Consider the following 15,095-nt stretch of genomic DNA (forward strand, 5'->3'; position numbering starts at 1 on the left):
AAGGCTTTAGCCACGTTTCACATAAACCAATAACCATCTAGTTTATGATCAGAGATTAATTAATTTACTGCAACTGCCTTTGGAGCAAGGGATCTAACATTTAGGAGTCCCATTTTGAGATGCGACCAGTCATTTTTATTTTTATTTGTGACCGAGGTGGAGGAAGGCTTTATCTTAATAAGGTTGATTTTGTTAGCACTACCTTGTTTAACTTTTCTCAGCCTGGAGGGAGTCACAGTGGTAATAGGTAAAGCTGTACTAACTACTCTGGCTATGCTATCGACAGACTCCACTATGCTAGAAGGCTGGCTAACAGCCTGCAGCCTGACCTGCACCCTATCTCATGTTAAGATAGGGTGACTCATCTCTCCGGCTGTACTTTACAAAACCCTATAAACCCTATCTTCAATCTATTTAATTATCTCTATTCATTGTCCTGGATGGAACCTACATGTTGCCATGGTGAGGCTAATTGTCAGAAGTCTGTAGATCAAGGTTGTGTGTGGAGTGGCTGAGTGTGTGGAGGTGGTGTGTATGTGAAGTTGGTGTGTATGTGAAGTTCGTGTGTATGTGGAGGTGGTCTGTGCCCACTCTTCCCCATAGCCTGTTGCCACTCTGAGGCTTCTTTACCACTGATTAAAACCTTCCATCCCCCTGGTCTTGGATTCATAAACAGTGTTGTTTAGGCTGTAAGTCACTAATAAGAATTCCCAACAAATATTATTTTAGCAACAGCTTCTTTTCAGCGGTCAAACACGGACCAAGTTTCTCTTTGTAAACCAAAGTATTTACCCACACTGTAATACCCATGTTATGGCGGGGATGTCCCTTTGCTAAACAGGCCTAGTCAATAACAAAGACTGACAGAAATCTAGAACAGGCCTAGTCAATAACAAAGACTGACAGAAATCTAGAACAGGCCTAGTCAATAACAAAGATTGACAGAAATCTGGAACAGTCCTAGTCAATAACAAAGACTGACAGAAATCTGGAACAGGCCTAGTCAATAACAAAGACTGACAGAAATATGGAACAAGTCTGGTCAACAACAAAGACTGAACAAAAGGATGTCACATAAAGCGGGCATCGCCTGTTCTCACCACAGGAGGGCAACCGCTTTTGAAAAATCATTGGCCCCCATCATTTACTTCGACCAATAGCTTCGTTTGTGCAGGTATGGCACTTCCGGGTGTCTTCAGATGTGGTTGGGGAGTGGGTTGTAGACAGTTAGGTGCTCATTGTTTTTCTGACAAGTTAAAAGGAATTGAAGAGTTCTACTTATTGTTAAAATGAACCGAATATTTGGTCGCGGAAAACCTAAAGCACCTCCGCCTAATCTGTCGGACTGCATAGGAAATGTAAGTCTTGTTTTGTTGTTACCGTTAGCTGACGTTGTGCTATGATGACAACTATAGTAAGCTATAATTAGCCAGTTGCTACCGATGGTTTGCTCATCTGTCAGAATCAAAACAACAAAACAACTCACCAACCACCTATCTAATAGTGGCATTAAGTTCAATCCAGAGTAATTAGCCTTGTTGTGATTATTTCAATTTAGCCGTTTTTCTTATTGGGTCATAGTGCTAACACAGGATTTGTCCAGAGCTTTCTAGCGACACTGTGCTGCCAACCACCCATCTATACTGCGTCTAGCATGGTCCTCCGTTAGCTATGTCTCAGAACTCACCATGTTCTGTTGTGTTGTTCATTTGTTTAATATGTATGCATAATTTACATTAATTTGTGTGCTATATAACTGGTTTAATGTAATTAAAGTGAGAGATGTATCTTGTTGTACGTGGACACCTCAACATGCAACCAGAGACGTGTGCTTGCTACAGGCCTGTTCATAATAGATGTGAGATGAACTGAGACCTGCACTGTGTTCTGTGTGTACTTATTTATTAGTAATGGATTATAAATGATGTAATGAGAACAGGCTGTTTGTTGTGGCCTTGTTAGTGTTGAACTGACTCCCACACTCTCATCAATAGTCTGTATTATTATGTAAATAGTGAGTAATATCTGATGTTTAGGTGGATGCCAGGGCAGAGTCAATTGACAAGAAGATCTCCCGTCTGGATGCTGAACTGATGAAGTATAAAGACCAGATGAAGAAAATGAGAGAAGGACCCGCTAAGGTAACCCTGACCTTTGGCCTTTGACACAAATTGTAGTCCTCAGAAGGCAAGAGCCAAAAGTCTGTTGTTCCTCTGTGACAGAGAGGCCCTGAGACCCGTTCCACAGGGAGGCACTGCCCAAAACAACCCAACCCAGATTTCTCCAACTATTTGATTGTTCTACACAGCCTGTATTCATTTGAATGTGTTGACAGCTTCACTTGTGCTGAAAATTGGGGGAATAAAGTTGCACTTAAATACTATTCTACTTTTCTTCTCCAGAACATGGTGAAACAAAAAGCTATGAGGGTTCTGAAGCAAAAGAGACAGTAAGTCCTTGTTAAAAACGCACTCTTCAGATTTTATGTATGACCATCTTGTATTCCTTGCTGGGCAATATGGCAAAGTGTTATCACAATATTGTATCTGACATCATTTAGTATTGATAATGTACACTTAATGGGAATTTCCAGAAATGTAGTATTCAAACTCTTGCACCTTCCATAGTTATGTTCAGTGCAATGCAGTTGAATAATGCACTGTGTTTTCATATAGAGACAGTTATCTACCTGAAAACATTTACAGGTGTTTTTATAGTGAATGGCACACAAAGAGTTGGAGATCCCCAGAGCTGGAGGGCATTTCCACAAACTAAAAGGGTCACTTTCCCACAGTAACAGTAAACTGAGCAGATGAATTTGGGAATACAGAACTTTTTTAGCGAAGTAACAAATGAGTGACCAAGTTAATGAGGCAAAACGAGTTCAGTCGTCTGTTTTATCCCTTCTCCTGCAGGGGGATTTGTACTGCACATCTTGCTCATTGCCATAAGTATTGTTTTTAAAAATGTTATAGTGTTTACAGGATGACGTTATGGTGGTGAGATATCCCAATGGGACAGAACCGACACATCAAGGCAATGTTGAATGCAAAATAGATTAACTGTGGCCATGTCTCTCGTTCACCTCTGTTCTGTTGCAATATAAACAACCCTGTTTCCCAAAAGTTGGGACGCTGTGTAAAATGCAAAAAAGAATGCAATGATGTGCAAATAGTGTATCCCTTTATTTAATTGAAAATAGGACAAAGATAACATATCAAATATTGAAAGTGAGACATTTTATTATTTTGGAAAATAACATGCCTATTTTGAATTTAATGTGAGCAACACATACTCTGTAACAATACTCTATAAGCATTTGGGATCTGAGGAGACCAATTGCTGTAGTTTTGAAAATGAAATGTTTTACCATTCTTGCTTGATATGGGATTTCAGCTGCCCAACAGTTCGGGGTTACCTTGGTCGAATGTTTTCAATGGAGGACAGGTCTGGACTGCAGGCAGGCCGCTTTAGCACCCAGACTCTTTTTCTACGGTGCCATGCTGTTGTAACACATGCAGACTGTGGTTTGGCATTGTCTTGCTGAAATAGGCAAGGCCTTCCCTGTAAAATACGTAGTTGGGATGGCAGCATATGTTGTTCCAAAACCTGTTTATATTGTTCAGCAAGTCACCCATGCCATGTGCACTAATGCACTCAAATACCATCACAGATGTTGGCTTTTGAACTGTGCCCTTATAACAAGCTGGATGGTCCCTCTCCTTTTTAGCCCAGTGAATGCGGTGTCCATGATTCCACAAAATAATTAAAAAAATGTGAATTGTCAGACCATAGGACAGTTTTCCACTTCAATTCAGTCCATCTTAAATGAGCTCTTTACCACTCTCTGGAGGGACTTGCCGTCTGCAGCGGAGCAGCTGCCATACCAGGCAGTAATGTCCGGTGCTAAAAGGAAGGTTTTTAGTGAGGAAAAGACAGTTAAGAATTAAAAAAATTAAGAGACCACTGCAAATTGAAAGCTTCTGTTCCTCAGTAAACTTTGCTTTTCAACTTTTTTGGAAAGGAAAGAAATAGGTGCAGTGGTCTCTTCATTTATTCCAGAGATGTATAAATCATCATATATTTTTTTTAATCATGATAGAAACTGATATTGTTTTATCGCCCAGCCCTAATTCCTCTTATGTGTTCTGTGTTCTATTCCTCATTAGGTGTTCTGTTATGCATTCCTCATTAACTGTGTTCTTTAATATATTGTTCATACACTGATGAGCTAAAACATTATTACCACTCACAGGTGAAGCAGATAACGTTGATCATCTATTAACAAGGGCAAATGTTAAGGTCTGGGTAGATTAGATGGAAAGAAAACAATCAGTTGTCATAGTCAATGTGTTGGATGGAGGAGAAATGGACAGGAATAAAGACCTGAGCGACTTTGACAAGGGCCAAATTGTTAAGGCCAGATGACTGGGTCAGAGCATCTTTGAAACAGTAAGGTTTGTGGGGTGCTCCGGTCAGTGAGTACCTACCGACAGTGGTACGAGGAGTGACGAACCGGTGACAGGGTGTTGGGCGCCCAAGGCTCATCGATACCTGAGGGGAATGAAGGTTATCCTGTCTGGACCGAACCGAAAGAAGGTCTACTGTGACAAGTCAAAGAAAATTGACAAGAGTTCTGTAAACTAGCAGCAATATTGGTAGTAGTATTGAATATTATAGATATAGCAGTAATAAACCTAGCAGCAATTTATGAAAGAGTAGGATGGGGAGTATGAATAGTATGGTAGAAGTATTAATATTATAGATACATATGAGTGTAATATGTTTATGAATGGTACATGAGAGGGAATATTCTAATGTACATTAAATGTACCTGGAAGGACGTCAGAGCATCTGGAATGTTCACATGTGTGATCAGTATGATCATGGATCAGTGTTGCTGCTGAATCACTAGGATCATGGATCAGTTTTGCTGGTTGAATCAGTAGGATCATGGATCAGTGTTGCTGGTTGAATCAGCAGGATCATGGATCAGTTTGGCTGGTTGAATCAGTAGGATCATGGATCAGTGTTGCTGGTTGAATCAGTAGGATCATGGATCAGTTTTGCTGGTTGAATCAGTAGGATCATGGATCAGTGTTGCTGGTTGAATCAGTAGGATCATGGATCAGTGTTGCTGGTTGTGGTGCCTTATGGCCTGAGGGAAAAAACAGTATGTGAGTCTGGAATTGCGTGTTCTGATGCTCCGATAGTGTCTACCAGACGGCAGCACTGTGAACAGACCATAGCCTGGGTGGATGTGACCTTTGATGATGTTCCGTGTATAGTAGATGCCTTGCATGGAGGGGAGATGGCAGCGGATGATGGGCTCTGCAGACTTTACCCCCTTCTGGAGGGACTTGCGATCAGCAGCGGAGCAGCTGCCGTACCAGGCAGTAATGTTTGCTGCTAATGTCTTGGTGCCAGTTCATCTTCATGGGTCTTGTAGAGTCCTTGACTCGGTGGGTCAGGGCTGTTTTGGCGGCACGTAGAGGACCAACAGCATATTAGACAGGTGGTCATAATGTTTTGGCATCAGTGTAAATTGTGTTCTTTATATTCCTCATATAATGTTGTTTAATATATTTCTCATATAATGTGTTTCTTTAATATATTCTTCATATTCGGTGTTCTTTAATGTATTCCTCATATACTGTGTTGTTTAATGTATTCCTCATATACTGTGTTGTTTAATGTATTCCTCATATAATGTGTTGTTAATGTATTCCTCATATACTGTGTTGTTTAATGTATGCCTCATATACTGTGTTTTTAATGTATTCCTCATATACTGTGTTGTTTAATGTATTCCTCATATAATTTGTTGTTTAATGTATTCCTCATATAATGTGTTGTTAATGTATTCCTCATATAATGTGTTTTTTAATGTATTCCTCATATAATGTGTTGTTTAATGTATTCCTCATATAATGTGTTGTTTAATGTATTCCTCATATAATGTGTTGTTAATGTGTTCCTCATATAATGTGTTTTTTAATGTATTCCTCATATAATGTGTTGTTTAATATATTCCTCATATAATGTGTTGTTTAATGTATTGCTCATATAATGTGTTGTTTAATGTATTCCTCATATAATGTGTTGTTTAATGTATTCCTCATATAATGTGTTGTTTAATGTATTCCTCATATAATGTGTTGTTAATGTATTCCTCATATAATGTGTTTTTTAATGTATTCCTCATATAATGTGTTGGTTAATATATTCCTCATATAATGTGTTGTTTAATGTATTCCTCAGATAATGTGTTTCTTTAATATACTCCTCATACTGTGTTCTTTAATATATTCCCCATATACTGTGTTATTTAATATGTTCCCTATACTGTGTTATTTAATATATTCCCCATATACTGTGTTCTTTTATATATTCCTCATGTAATGTGTTCTGTATCTATTCCTCATTAAAGTGTTCTGTATTGTGTTACAGATATGAAGGTCAGAGAGACCAGTTGGCTCAGCAGTCCTTTAATATGGAACAGGCAAACTACACCATACAATCACTGAAGGACACCAAGACTACAGTAAGATTAATAGAACTACACCATACATACACCCAACTACACTATGTGGAAGATGGAAAATGTTCACGATTTATACAAATAAGAACTTCTCAGAGTCTGGTATAACAGTTGATTATTTCCAGTTTAATTACGTGGATCCATGGGAACAACCATCATGACAAAAAGAGTACAAGTACAGAGACCAACACAGAATAAGTCATGACAGAATGTTCTGATTATGTATTATGTACATGTAAGTTTCAAGCTTATATCCTCCTCCAACAGTTGACGGAATTAGCATTTGCAGAATGTACATACAAGGCCTAGTAGCCACTACGGTGTTGTCTAAAAATGCAAGGTTGCACAAATAGCTCCAGGAGACAGAAAATCATAGAATGTCGGTTGCCCAGACAACCCAGTTAAAGACTGAGATATAACAATCTAGATAGTTACTATATGGGGACTCAAGTTAACTATGCTCTTCCCAATAAGGAATAGAGCTCTGTTCACCTGTAGGATGTAAGTAATAATAACCCCCTGCTGTTCAAGAGCTTCCTCCTAGAGAACAGTTTCTAATGGTGGTTTAATGGCACAGGCAGAGGCCTGTTTCTCTTACTGCTTAAAGGAGCCAAGGCCCTGCTCAGCCGACATTCCATTCATCACTGCCACGGAACACAAGATACTGGCCTTATAAGTTGGAGACAGAGAGAGAGACTAGGTTTCTAGCATATGTGTAATTGATCAAACATACAGAGTACAAAACCCTTCTAATAAGATAATGAATAAATAAGAATGCCAATAAAAAAAAATCTACAACTACTAGGGTAAGGTCTACCTTCCACGATATTGGGCGGAACTGTCTGGGTACATGATTATTGTAAGACCAAAATGGCTACACCAAAACCCTTCAGTTAGATCAGATCACTTGTTTATGTTGGAACAGATCCTGATGTATCTCTGGTTTAGTTGGAACAGATCCTGATGTATTTCTGGTTTGAGTTGGAACAGATCCTGATGTATCTCTGGTTTAGTTTGAACAGATCCTGATGTATCTCTGGTTTAGTTGGAACAGATCCTGATGTATTTCTGGTTTGAGTTGGAACAGATCCTGATGTATTTCTGGTTTGAGTTGGAACAGATCATGATGTATTTCTGGTTTGAGTTGGAACAGATCACTAGTTTAGTTGGAACAGATCCTGAGATTTCACTAGTTGGAGTTGGATAATCACTGCTTGTTTTTGTGTGATTTCAGGTAGAGGCGATGAAGATCGGAGCCAAAGAGATGAAGAGAGCTTACAAGGACGTCAAGATTGATCAGATAGAAGTAGGTCAATTTAATCTGTTATTGGGTCAATGACACTGCATGACAATGTCTTATATTGAATCTGTTATTTGGTCAATGACACTGTGCATGACAATGTCTTATCTTGTGTGTGTGTGTGTCTAGGACCTACAGGACCAGCTGGAGGATATGATGGAGGACGCTAACGAAGTCCAGGAGTCTCTGAGTCGCAGCTATGGAACACCGGACATAGATGAAGATGACCTGGAAGCAGGTACTTAGTGGTGGGGTGTTGTTTGGGTGTAGGTGTGTGTGGTTGGGTGTAGGTATGTTTGGGTGTGGGTGTGTGTGTTTGGGTGTAGGTGTGTGTCGGTGTGTGTGTGCGTGTGTTTGGGTGTGGGTGTGTGTGGTTGTGCGTAGGTGTTTTTGGGTTATTTGGGTGTGGGTGTTTGGGTGTAGGTGTGTGTGTTTGGTTGTAGGTGTGTGTGTTTGGTTGTAGGTGTGTGTGTTTGGTTGTAGGTGTGTGTGTTTGGTTGTAGGTGTGTGTGGTTGAGTGTAGGTGTGTGTGGTTGGGTGTAGGTGTGTCGGTGTGGTTGGGTGTGTGTGTTTGGATGTGTGTGGTTGTGCGTAGGTGTGTTTGGGTGTGCGTAGGTGTGTTTGGGTGTGGGTGTTTGGGTGTAGGTGTGTGTGGTTGGGTGTAAGTGTGTGTGTTTGGGTGTGTGTAGGTGTGTTTGGGTGTGCGTAGGTGTGTTTGGGTGTGCGTAGGTGTGTTTGGGTGTGGGTGTTTGGGTGTAGGTGTGTGTGGTTGTGTGTAAGTGTGTGTGGTGGGTGTGTTGCTGTGTTTGGGTGTGCGTAGGTGTGTTTGGGTGTGCGTAGGTGTGTTTGGGTGTGCGTAGGTGTGTTTGGGTGTGCGTAGGTGTGTTTGGGTGTGGGTGTTTGGGTGTAGGTGTGTGTGGTTGGGTGTAGGTGTGTGTGGTGGGTGTGTTGCTATGTGTGGTTGGGTGTAGGTGTGTTTGGGTGTGGGTGTGTGTGGTTGGGTGTGGGTGTGTGTGGTGGGTGTGTTGCTGTGTGTGGTTGAGTGTAGGTTTGGGTGTGTTTGGGTGTGGGTGTGTGTGGTGGGTGTGTTGCTGTATGTGGTTGGGTGTAGGTGTGGGTGTGTGTGGCTGTGTGTGGTTGGGTGTTGCTGTGTGTGGTTGGGTGTAGGTGGGTGTGTGTTTGGGTGTGGGTGTGTGTGGTTGGGTGTGGGTGTGTGTGGTGGGTGTGTTGCTGTGTGTGGTTGGGAGGACCATCTGATGGGACCACCTGATATCAGAGAGGACCATCTGATGGGACCACCTGATATCTAACAGGACCATCTGATGGGACCACCTGATATCTAACAGGACCATCTGATGGGACCACCTGATTGAGCATTGAAGCAATTCTGGTGGCTGGTGGCCCAACATTTTAGACACTTGAGACACTTTATGTTGTCTTTTAATTTCTCAGCCGTTTGTATGTTGTCAGAGCTTGATGATGTTGGTGAGGAGGTGTTAAGAAATATGTTGTATGTTGTCAGAGCTGGATGCCCTGGGGGATGAGTTATTACTGGATGATGACAGTTCTTACCTGGATGAGGCTTCCTCTGCCCCCTCCATCCCAGAGGGCATGCCCAGCGAGAGCAAGACCAACAAGGTAACATTTTAAACCTGAACCCTTCATCTCAGAGGGTTTCATGCCCCATCCTCCCATCACACAACACCAAGACCATCAAGACAAAAAACCCTAACCTGTCAATAACTTCCTGATAGATTAGAAACCCTAACCTGTCAATAACTTCCTGATAGATAATAACCCCTAACCTTTCAATAACTTCCTGATAGATAAGAACCCCTAACCTGTCAATAACTTCCTGATAGATAAGAACCCCTAACCTGTCAATAACTTCCTGATAGATAAGAACCCCTAACCTGTCAATAACCTTCTCATAGATAAGAACCCCTAAACTGTCAATAACTTCCTGATAGATTAGAACCCCTAACCTGTCAAAAACCTTCTCATAGATAAGAACCCCTAACTTGGCAATAACCTCCTAGCCCTAACCTGTCCACTTGTATGGCTTGTACAGTTATGCTCAAAAGTTTGCATACCCTTGGAGAATTAGTAATATATGTAACATTTTTAAAGAAAACATGAGTGAGCAGGCAAAACATTCATTTTATTTCTTATGGGATCCACATTCAACTGTAGGTTATAACTGAATGGCACAATCATAAAACAAAACATGCCAACAAAGAAAAAAATTAACTGACCCCAAAAGTCTGCATACTCTTAGTTCTTAATACTGTGTATTGCCCCCTTTAGCATCAATGACAGCATGCAGTCTTTTGTCTATGAGGCCTAGAATTCTTGCATGCCTCCAGGTCATGCTGTCTTTGGTCGTCTTGCATGAACCACACCTTTGAGATCTCCCTAGAGTGGCTTGATGATATTAAGGTCAGGAGACTGTGATGGTCACTCCAGAACCTTCACCTGCTGTAACCACTGGAGGGCCAACTTGGCCTTGTGCTTAGGGTCATTGTCGTGCTGGAAAGTCCAGGAGCGTCCCATGCGCAGCTTTCGTGCAGACAAATGCAAATTGTCTGCCAGTATTTTCTGATAACATGCTGCATTCATCTGTGAGCCACCACCATGCTTCTCAGTGGGGATGGTATTCTGTTCACTATAGGCCTTGTTGACCCTTCTCCAAACACAGCGCTTATGGTTGTGAACATAAAGCTCTATTTTGGTGTCGTCACTCCAAATTCCAGTGTGCCACAAGCTGTGAGGGGTGTCAAGGTATTGTCGGGCATATTGTGACCGGGCTTTTTTGTGGCAATTGTGCATTAAAGGCTTCTTTCTAGCAACATTTTTGTTCAAGTATCGTCGTATTGTCCTCCTTGAAACAACCACACCGTCTTTTTCCAGAGCAGCCTGTATTTCTCCTGAGGTTACCTGTGAGTTTTGCTTTGTATCCTGAACAGTTCTTCTGGCAGTTATGGCTGAAATCTTTCTTGGTCTACCTGATTTTGGCTTGGTATCAAGAGAGCCCTGAATTTTCCACTTCTTAATAAGTGATTGAACAATAATGACTGGAATTTGCAAGACTTTGGTTATCTTTTTATATCCTTTTTCATCTTTATAAAGTTCCATTAACTTGTTACGCAGGCGTTTTGACAGTTATTTTCTGCTCCCCATGGCTCAGTATCTAGCCTGCTCAGTGCATCCACGTAAGAGCTAACAAACTAATTTACTATTTATACACAGACACTAATTGCAATTTAAAAAGCCACCTGTGTGGGAAATTCACCTTTAATTACCATTTTCACCTGTGTGTGTCACCTTGTGTGTCTGTAACAAGGCCAAACATTCAAGGGTATGTAAACTGTTGATCAGGGCCATTTGGGGGATTTCTGTTATCTTTATTATTTAGAAAGGAGCCAAACAACTATGTGATAATGAATGGCTTCATATGATCACTATCCTTAAATAAAATACTGTTTCTTTGCATGATCAGTCATATTTTCAAAATCAGTGCCATAATTTCACATTTTCTGCCAGGGTATGCAAACTTTTGATCACAACTGTAATTATACTTTAGCCAAAAACCTTGTTGTTGCAGCTGTCCAGCTAGAACACTAGACATTTGTAGAAAATTAGGTATAACATACAAAAAATGTAATATTCCTTTAATAACTTATTGTAACTTCAATAACTATTTTTGTCTTGTGTTTCCAGGATGGTGTTCTGGTGGATGAGTTTGGTCTACCACAGATCCCTGCTAGTTAGACCTGGAAAAGAAAAACAACTGCTGCACTCAGAACAAGAACCCTTTTATATTTAGAGTGACATTTATGCATTACAACAGTATGAGAAGATCACTGCAGTATTACCATTAGAGTAGTACTGTAGTGTTGATGCTGTATTGGTATGGAGTTTTTACCACTACAATGCTATCATGTGGGCTCGTGAGATGCCAGAAACCCAGCTTCCTCACAGATCTGTCTGGGTGATTTCCAGCGTCATTGTTCATTGTCAACACAAATCTTCGACATGACCATGTTTGAGAGTTGACATGATAGCACCATCAGGCTAACATAATAACATATTGCCAGTTAGTATTGTCCTGTACAGTGTTAATAAGCTTGTTCTACATCAGTGTTGTGTATGATGGCTGAACCGAACCCTCGGGTCGCAATGTTAACATTTAGCTACTAACTCATCAAGTCTGGGTTGGCTTGCTGTCTGCCTGTAAAATGTCTGTTGGTTATTTCAAATGAATATAAAAAATTCTGCATTTTGAAGGACTGATAGATGTTTTTTATCATGTTTTAACCAAGGTTTACTACAATCTTCTGAAAATAATTTAGCTTGATTTTCTCTTTTTTGTCTATTCTTGTGTTTGATCAATTGCATTTTTTGGTCGGATTAGAAGTAATACAGCGGGCTGTCTGGCTGTCTGGTGGTGTACTCTGCTGGCTGTCTGGTGGTCTACTCTGCCGGCTGTCTGGTGGTCTATTCTGCCGGCTGTCTGGTGGTCTAGTCGGCTGTCTGGCTGTCTACTCTGCCGGCTGTCTGATGGTCTAGTCGGCTGTCTGGTGGTCTACTCTGCCGGCTTTCTGGTGGTCTACTCTGCCGGCTGTCTGGTGGTCTAGTCGGCTGTCTGGTGGTCTACTCTGCCGGCTGTCTGGTGGTCTATTCGGCTGTCTAGCTGTCTGGTGGTCTACTCTGCCGGCTGTCTGGTGGTCTACTCTGCCGGCTGTCTGGTGGTCTACTCTGCCGGCTGGATGTCTGGTGGTCGACCCTGCCGGCTGGATGTCTGGTGGTCTACTCTGCCGGCTGGATGTCTGGTGGTCTACTCTGCCGGCTGTCTGGTGGTCTACTCTGCCGGGTGTCTGGTGGTCTACTCTGCTGGCTGTCTGGTAGTCTAGTCGGCTGTCTGGTGGTCTAGTCGGCTGTCTGGTGGTCTAGTTGGCTGTCTGGTGTTCTACTCTGCCGGCTGTCTGGTGTTCTACTCTGCCGGCTGTCTGGTGTTCTACTCTGCCGGCTGTCTGGTGGTCTAGTCGGCTGTCTGGTGGTTTACTCTGCCGGCTGTCTGGTGGTCTACTCTGCCGGCTGTCTGGTGGTCTACTCTGCCGGTTGTCTGGTGGTCTAGTTGGCTGTCTGGTGGTCTACTCTGCCGGCTGTCTGGTGGTCTACTCTGCCGGGTGTCTGGTGGTCTAGTCTACTGTCTGGCTGTCTGGTGGTCTAGTCGGCTGTCTGGTGGTCTACTCTGCTGGGTGTCTGGTGGTCTAGTCTACAGTCTGGCTGTCTGGTGGTCTAGTCGGCTGTCCGGTGGTCTACTCTGCCGGCTGTCTGGTGGTCTAGTCGGCTGTCTGGTGGTCTAGTCGGCTGTCCGGTGGTCTACTCTGCCGGCTGTCTGGTGGTCTAGTCAGCTGTCTGGTGGTCTAGTCGGCTAGCTGGCTGTCTGGTGGTCTAGTCGGCTAGCTGGCTGTCTGGTGGTCTTGTCTGGTGGTCTAGTCGGCTGTCTGGCTGTCTGGTGGTCTACTCTGCCGGCTGTCTGGTGATCTAGTCGGCTAGCTGGCTGTCTGGTGGTCTTGTCTGGTGATCTAGTCGGCTGTCTGGCTGTCTGGTGGTCTACTCTGCCGGCAGTCTGGTGATCTAGTAGACGTAGGGGAGACCAGGGACAACCAGACAGCCACCAGAGTAAACCACCAGACAGCCAGACAGGGCCCAACAGGCAGCAAATAAAGACAACATCTTTACATAACATCTTCACATAAGGACAGCGTCTTTAAATAACAACATCATTTCATAAGGACAATATCTTTTCGTAAGGACAACATCTTTACATAACAACAGCTTAAGATAAGGACAACATCTTTATATAACAACATCTTTTCATAAGGACAATATCTTTTCATAAGGACAACATCTTTACGTAAGGACAACATCTTTACATAACAACAGCTTAAGATAAGGACAACATCTTTATATAACAACATCTTTTCATAAGGACAATATCTTTTCATAAGGACAACATCTTTACGTAAGGACAACATCTTTACATAACAACAGCTTAAGATAAGGACAACATCTTTATATAACAACATCTTTTCATAAGGACAATATCTTTTCATAAGGACAACATCTTTACGTAAGGACAACATCTTTACATAACAACAGCTTAAGATAAGGACAACATCCTTTATATAACAACATCTTTTCATAAGGACAATATCTTTTCATAAGGACAACATCTTTACGTAAGGACAACATCTTTACATAACAACAGCTTAAGATAAGGACAACATCTTTATATAACAACATCTTTTCATAAGGACAATATCTTTTCATAAGGACAACATCTTTACGTAAGGACAACATCTTTACATAACAACAGCTGAACATAAGGACAATATATTTACGTAAGGACAACATCTTTAAATAACATCATCTTTACATAAGGACAACATCTTTACATAACATCTTTACATAAAGACAACATCTTACATTAGAACAGTGATGCTGATGTGGGGGGGGGCCACCAGGAACGTTGTCCCGGGCCCAGGCTTGGGGGACCCATTTAGCAGTCTCAAATAAAATTGCTTATTAGTCACTCTGTGTTAGTATTCAGTACTTGTGTGTCTATGCGCAGACAGATGTAAGCTATTTACATGCAGACATAGCTTGTTTAAGATCAGTTGCAAGTGATTTGAATGTGGCCTAGCTATGAATTAAAATATTACACAATAAAACTTTTTTGACCTATGTTTGGACGGTATTACAATTCTTTTCATTGTTTTTTTTTGGGCCCCCTTGTCTTAAACGTTCGATTCTGTCCTTGGCCTTGGGAATCCTGTTGGTGTCCTTGCGTAAGGACCAGATCTTTACATAAAGATGCCATCTTTCCATAATGGACAATCAATCAAATTTATTTATAAAGTCCTTTTTACAACCGCAGTGCTTTTACAGAAAACTTTTACACAATACCATAATAAGTGAAGAAAGGTCTGAGGATTTATATAACAGAAACATCTATCAACATTGATCTTTCTCCAACTTATATTTCTTCAACTTCAAGTAATGATAAGCTGTATTGTATTTATAATTTTAAAAGATCCTTCTTTAACTTAATTTGTTGTTAAAAATGTGATGCAACATCCAATTTTTTTAGCACATTTTGGCTAGTCCATTTCAATATGCTTTTACATAAGGAATCAATACTATATCTTTAAGAAATAAAGAACGTTGTTTTTTTTTAAGTGAGTG

General features: G+C 41.4%; 1 protein-coding gene across 1 annotated transcript; it reads left to right on the forward strand.

The window, feature by feature from the left end:
- The first annotated feature begins 1,166 nt into the window (after nt 1-1,166).
- chmp5a (charged multivesicular body protein 5a) lies at nt 1,167-14,594 on the forward strand. The gene is made up of 8 exons (XM_010866728.5): nt 1,167-1,358; nt 2,037-2,141; nt 2,403-2,449; nt 6,451-6,544; nt 7,776-7,847; nt 7,971-8,079; nt 9,364-9,479; nt 11,562-14,594. Exons 1-8 carry the CDS (start codon nt 1,290-1,292, stop codon nt 11,610-11,612), a joined length of 663 nt encoding a protein of 220 aa, XP_010865030.1. The 5' UTR covers nt 1,167-1,289; the 3' UTR covers nt 11,613-14,594.
- Nucleotides 14,595-15,095: the final 501 nt, after the last annotated feature.

This window comes from Esox lucius, chromosome 3 (assembly GCF_011004845.1).
Source record: "Esox lucius isolate fEsoLuc1 chromosome 3, fEsoLuc1.pri, whole genome shotgun sequence".
Classification (NCBI taxonomy): Eukaryota; Metazoa; Chordata; class Actinopteri; order Esociformes; family Esocidae; genus Esox; species Esox lucius.